Source organism: Cyprinodon variegatus, unplaced genomic scaffold, assembly GCF_000732505.1.
Source record: "Cyprinodon variegatus isolate N-32 unplaced genomic scaffold, C_variegatus-1.0 Scaffold110, whole genome shotgun sequence".
Taxonomy (NCBI): domain Eukaryota; kingdom Metazoa; phylum Chordata; class Actinopteri; order Cyprinodontiformes; family Cyprinodontidae; genus Cyprinodon; species Cyprinodon variegatus.
Window position 1 is genome coordinate 1,157,650 of NW_015150563.1, and position 7,025 is coordinate 1,164,674.

Consider the following 7,025-nt stretch of genomic DNA (forward strand, 5'->3'; position numbering starts at 1 on the left):
TATATATATATATATATATATATAATTTATTCAGTTCTGGGCTGTTTCCCACGTAGTTCTAACAATTGAGAGAAAAATGCTGAGGGGCCAACAACTTCAAAGTAATAACTCAGGTTAAAGCAGGAAACTAAGCTGAACCATAACAAGGTGCCAGTAGCACCTCTAGAAGAATAGTTTGAGTTTGCATGTTTCCAGGCGATACAAGGCTTTGTCTATATAAGACTCAAACTCACTGCGGATCCAGACATTTCAATTGAGCAAGCTTCCTGGAGAGGTGGCGAAACGTCTTTAAATCTTGGAAACCAAGTCCAGAGGATATTTTTTTTATTTTTACGGAATGACTATGACCTGGATGACTGAGAACCTTCAACAGCAGACTTTCAATCATGTTACATGATCCTAGAAACTCTTCCTGCAGCCTGTTTCAGGTTCCATGAAGGGATTATTTCCATATTTATCATTTATATACCCTCCTCCCAGGATTTTGAAAGTTTTGATGATCAGCGTACGTTCTGCACTTTAATAACAGCAACCAAGCTAAACTGATCACACCTGTTGTTCTGCTCTGGTTAGTAGATCAGTTTTGTGTGGGCGCTATTAAGTCTGCACGTTATACGTCCATGCAAACCTTTACTAGATTAGGCCCCAAGGCCCAGTCAAAGTCTGAGTTAAACCAACTAAGGATATGTTCACACAGCAGCCTGAAGTGACCCAAGTCTGATTTTTTTGCCGATATGCGACCTGGATCAGATCTTTTCATGACAGTCTGAACAACTCAGATGCAATTTTTTTCCAATGCGACCCAGGCCACTTGGCTTTGTGGTCCTGAATCTAATATGAATCTGATCTTTTTGAAATGTGACCTGTTTCTGAACAGCCAGGCCGCATTCATTTGACCTGAAAGCCATTAATACTCAACATAGGTCACTATTGTGCGTCTTGCTAAGCAGAAGCAGGAAAAAAAAACAACAACAATCCTGGTGGACGATGATGCGGAGAGCAGTAATTATATTTAACCATCTTAAAAAGATTGAGTTTTCAGGTAGGGAAAGATCGCTATATGCGCTCCAGCACTACCATCTATGTTTACTTGTTTAAACAGAGAGCACGCTGGCTTGTGACGTCATTATGTCCTCTACTGAGCATGCAGGACACTTAAGCTATATGAATGCAGTTCACACAGGAGATCACATGCAAGTGGCATATATTTGGATATGTGAACGGCAACACAAAAAAATTTGTTTCCCCAAAAAATCTGAATTGAGCATCAAGGCCTGCAGTGCGAACGTAGCCTTTGATTCCATTCAAACGAAACACAAACACTTCGACGCATCATCAGAGTGTTTTAAACTGAGAATTTAACAAATACTCATGAAGAAAAACCTAAAAAGAAATATCTGCATGTCTTTATGCCGAGTCTGTTGGTGAAAACTTTTTTCACATCAGGACTGTTTTCGTAGGAAAAGTGCTTCTTTGCTTTCACCTAATGTTTGTCTGGATAAAAACAAACATGCTGTGGAAAAGGATAGACTCACTTTGTCAACAGATTTGTCCCTCTCCTCCATCACAGCCGTCATCTCCTGGGCTGTGATATCATTTCTCCTTTGCTGAGCAAGCTGCAGATGTTGAACTAAAGCCGAGCCGAACTGACGCACTTCATGGACGGAGTCAGCCTCACAGACGCGCCGCAGGAGATCTTGAATGTCCTGAGAAACAGAGAGCACCGAGTCAGCTCGGGTCAGTTTTAACCAGAGTGGTGGTTTGTAAAGGTGCAGGGTGAGCTCACCATATCAGCTCCCTGCAGGCTGATATCATCTGACCTGAAAGTAGAGGAGCACATTATCAGTTCCTCTTTTTATCAACTCTGATAGAGGAATGAGCTTTCTACAGAAGAGCCTTCAGAGATCCTAAACACCTCTGGTCTTCTGTGGTTTCATCAAACAGGAATGACTAAACTTTTTAACAAAGGTAGACATTTTCCATCATAAACAGATGCTGAGACATGATTACTGGCAATAACCTCATCATTCAGTTAAAGCCACACATCCACTCTAGGAAAGGAAACAACATTTCAGGTCTAAACTCTTAATCTTCCTGTTTTAATAAAAAAAAAAAAAAAAAAAAAAAAAAACAATAGAAGAATATTATTACATTTAGGGATGCACGATATTGGGATTTTGGCCGATATCCGATATTTTAAAACTCATGTAGCCGATAACCGATATCGATACCGATGTTAAAGCTGGACAAAAATAAGTAGTCATTGAAAATAGCAGTTTTGTTATCCATTTCTGACACTTTGAAAAATAATATACTCAAATATATTTTCATATGCTGATATCAAATTGATTTTTAAAAACGCGGTATCGATCTATTTTACTTTTTAAAATCTTGTGAAATTTCATCGTTCTGTTATAAACTCTCGTGATATTTTTCAAATTCTTGTGAGATTTTGTTAGTAAAATAGATCGATACCGCGTCAATATATCAACATATAAAAATATGGCAAAATTTCGTGGATTTTCGGGGGATTTCGTAGCATAACGATGACATATAGCAATATTTCATTAGTAAAAGAGATTGATATGGTGTTTTTAAATGGCAATATATCAGCATATAAAGATATTGGGATATTTTAATGCATCAATATTTTTTCCCTCGTCTTTAGAAGTTTTTAAGAAGAAGTAGTATTTTTTTTATTTTAGACTTTAGAAACTCAGAAGCTGATCAAATATCGGGTTAAATATAGGTGGGGTGGCCAATGTCCGATATTCAGTTTTAAGGCCGATACCGATAGGGGGCAGGTTATATCGTGCATCCCTAATTACATTCATTACATTTAAACGACTTTTGCCTTTATAATGAGCTTTTTATAAGCCCAGATGTTGACATCATGGCTTTGTCAGCCTTCAATAGAATAATTCAATTCTATTCAGTTTATTTCTATAGCGTCAATTCATCTCAGGTCACTTTCCAATTCACCAGATCATCCAGTCAGATGATCCAACCAGTGGTTTTCTATCTTGGGAAAACCAGCTGATTGCATCGACTCAATGACTTTTCAGCAATCCCTCACATTAAGCATGCTTGTAGCGACAGTGGAGAGGAAAACCTCCCTTTGAACAGGAAGAAACCTCCAGCAGAACCAGGCTCAGTGTGAGCGGCCATCTGCTGAGGCCAGATTCACACCATTCAAGACATTCATTTAACAAACCCACAGATGCTTTAAAAGGAAACTTCTTAAACTCATCACTTCTTTATATATTTGGTTACACCCTGGAAAAATGATGAAATCAGCCAATATATCCAAGGAGAATTATGGATTTCCAAAAGCCAGATTAGCATCCAAACAACAAACACAACCGGGATTAAAGACTTTCAGGGTCGGTTGGGATTAAACGGAAGAGTTTGACCAGAATGACCACATTTCAAGCCTGTAAATAACATCCCAACTGACACAGAGGTGGCAGCATTATGCTCTGGGGTCTTTAACAGCAGGAGGGACTGATGACATCAGGAGGAAAGATCATTATTTAGAAATACTGAAACAAAACCTCAAGGCAACAATCAAGAAGCTAAAGTTGGAACACTTATCTGGCCCTCAGGAGCCAAAAAGGCCCATCAGCTGGTAAACGAAGGCATCTGTTCTTTTAACGCTTCTAATGTGAATAAAACTGCTAAATAAACTTGATAAAAGTTACAAACCAGAGCATCAATGAAGCGATGACATCAGATTCATCCTTAAAAAGGTTTTAGATCCTTTTAGAGGCCGAAGACGATGAAATGTTCTGGTATAAAAATCACACCCCTGTTCAAGAAACAGTGTAACCTTTGACCTATGGGCGGCTCTAGACAGGGGCCAGCGCCCCTCTATAACTGCTCCTTTCCAAATTTTAATAAAATAAATAACTTCAAGATAAATAAATTATAATTAAACTGTTGCAAAACTTCAACTGCTGCACCTTTAGCTTTGCAATATTATGATATGATGATGGTTTTTATCTGATATAAGGATTGCAGAGCAGAAAAATGCTCTTTTCTTCACATATTTTAGAAAAATGAACTATGACCCCTTTGTTCCTTTTTATTGGTGCTGCTGTTGTCAGATGAGCATACAGCATTCAGACCAGCAGACCCAATTTATCCCTTTAGTTTTGTACAAAAAAAAAGATTTTAAACTACCTCAACGGGCGTGTATCCCTTTAGTCATGCACAAAAAACTATTTAACTACTTACTTTTTGGTGTTTTAAAATGGATGGCGATCTGACCTTAAATTGTGTATTTTTTGGACAGGACTAAAGGGATATACGCTCATTGAGGTAGTTTGAAGTCAATTTTTTCATACAAAACTAAAGAGATAAATGCAAATCTGACGTCTTGCATGCATGCATATTGACTATGGGTATGCTGGTCTGATGGGGTATGCTGATCTGACAGAACACCGCCATAAGTAAAATTATTGCCCCCCCCAACTTAATCTGGTATAGAACTGGAACTTACACCCCAGCTTAATCTGATTTAGATTATTTTTCCTCTGCTGCTGCATAGCGATGCCTCTCTGTGACCTCAGGGGGTCGGTCCGTCTCAGTCATATGACCCAGAGCGCCGTTTCCCTTCCTGCTGAAGGCCGGATTGTAACATGTAGAAATGTTTAAGGTGTGAATACTTTCAGGAGACTCTGGAAGCCCTGTGTTTGTCTTCTCCTCCCGTATACGTGTTTAACCTACAGAACATGAATCATCCTCCGTGTTTGCTCTTCAGACTATTCAGCTTATTTAGAAGGTTCCTGCTAAAGCAATGCAAGTGATGCTAATATGTATGCAGTGAATAACAAATAAAAGGTTGGTGCCCTGCAGTCGACGACTATGATGGTCCTGGTCTGTGTGTTCCTGCCAATGACCGCAGCGACGGCCTCAGATTACCTGAGAGCCACACAGCAGCTGTGCAATAAATTTGTCCTGCCATCCCTGCAGTCCATGCTAAAATCTCTGTCATTTGGAATTCATTTCGAAGCTGAGAATGCTTCCCTTGAATGGACCCCTCCACTGTTCCTCCTCCAGACAGAAGCCGTGACGGTGGACGTGCAGCTAGTAACTACCTGATCTTCTGTCACTCCTCCTGGGAAGTTCTTTTCATTTAGTCTGCCGCTGTTTTGCTGTAATAAACTGTAATAAGGTGGTCGAGGCGGCTCCGCTCTGCAGGGAACAGCAGATAATGAAAGACCGGCCAACTCCAATAAAGCTCCACTAACACCCTGCTTATAGCCCCATCCAGCCTGGCTCAGCTCAGCTCGGCTTGGCTCGCTTCATTACCACTCCCACACACCTCCACTCAGGCAAGCCGCTAGCAGCCATTAGTGGAGCAGATGATCCACAGAAGAGAACCGGCAGTCTGGGTCGGCTGCTTTGACAAAGTTTGACAACTTAGAGGCTGTTCTGTGTCTGACTTTAGAGGAAGACTTCAGTTCAAAGAGCTGCTTTTAAAGCAGGAAGATGAGTCCACTCTGGTCACCTCCCTTCATCTCTGGGCTTTTTCCTTCTGGGAATCTGAGAACGTTTCTTCTGCCTTCTGCAGGTTAACCCCGTGTTGCCATTCAGTGAGTCTGTTCGTGTCAGATCCCAGCTCTGATCCCAAGGTTGGAGGTCAGAGATGTTTACAGCAGTTTGAAGAAGCATTGACCCAGTTCAGCAAACATTTCAATGTTTATAGAAGTAAACATCTGATGTGTGGCCACATGCATTCACGCCTTCTACTCTGATTCGCTAAACCAAAAGGAAATAGGAAGGAAATACGACTTTAAAGTCGTAGGGAAGTCATATGACTTAGACAGATTTATTTGGCATTTTGTTTACACAAGTGTAAAACAAAAAGAAACTTTGTTTCTGTGAGGTGAAACAATTAAACTTTTACTTTTTTGACTTAAAAAATATTTAAGTCATATTTAAATTTCAAATCATTCTGGCTTAAACATGTATGTAAAATGTACTCTTTATCAGACCACATTGTCCCTAAAGTTAGAATTTTTTTTAGATATATATATATATAAATAAAAAAAAAATTAAGTTCTTGAAATCTATATATTTTTATTGTTCTCTTATGCAGGCCAGTTAGTTATAACTCAGCCTGAACATCTATATTCGGCCAATCATATATCAACGATCATCTGTCAATCAAATGTTTTCGGTCATAGCATCTTGTTTCATGTCGCTGCTAATATACGAAACTGTTGAAATAGATGTAAGAATCATTTCCTTTCCCATCGAGTTCCGTCCCAGTGTTCACGGGGATGGACGTCTGTGTCTTCGGCAGGCGTACAGCTAACAGAACTGGCAGCGTTGCGAGGCAAGGGCTCAAACATGTACGCCTGGAAGCCTTCGACACCAAACCAAGTTTCTGCCGCCCTGGCGTCCTCTTCCACAACTTCATCCCGCTTTCCTCCTCTAAATAAAGAATGGATGACAGAGGAGACTCATCCACGATTTTCAACAATAAACTCTCCTCCTCTTGCATGTTTCCGCTGTCCATAGCGTTCTTTGACAGTGTCGTTTCTAAGTCACCAATTTAGTGCTACTTGGTCTCAATGGAATTTCCCATTAGGAACCTACTAGCACTAAGTTGCTAACTGGTTAGCAAGATGCTTCCAACAAACTGGCCACAATCAAACTTGCGTGCAAACCTTGTGCCACAGCAGTCCCGCCCCCTTGAGAAACAACCAATCACATTCACTTTATTCAATCATGTAAAGTCGGGCACCACTCAGAAGAATTCGGAAATGCAGCGGTTGCAACGGCCGCTTCCCTACGACTTTAACAGCAGCCAATTTAGATGTAGCTGTATTGAAGATGTAGGTGTTGGCTCCAGAACCATCCATCGTCCGACCACTGATGGTTCCAGAACCATCCATCGTCCGACCACTGATGGTTCCAGAACCATCCATCGTCTGACCACTGATGGTTCCAGAACCATCCATCGTCTGACCACTGATGGTTCCAGAACCATCCATCGTCTGACCACAGAGAGCAGA

At 40.6% G+C, this 7,025-nt stretch overlaps 1 protein-coding gene across 8 annotated transcripts in view; it reads right to left on the reverse strand.

Annotated features, from left to right (window-relative positions):
* Positions 1-7,025, reverse strand: part of mipol1 (mirror-image polydactyly 1) — an 83,606-nt gene that overhangs the window by 34,906 nt on the left and 41,675 nt on the right. For all 8 annotated transcript variants that reach the window (XM_015374880.1, XM_015374878.1, XM_015374877.1 and 5 more), the window contains 2 exons: positions 1,787-1,820; positions 1,536-1,706 (listed from right to left, as the gene is read on the reverse strand). In XM_015374880.1, the coding sequence (XP_015230366.1) occupies positions 1,536-1,706; positions 1,787-1,820 (205 nt within the window). The remainder of the gene's footprint in view (positions 1-1,535; positions 1,707-1,786; positions 1,821-7,025) is intronic.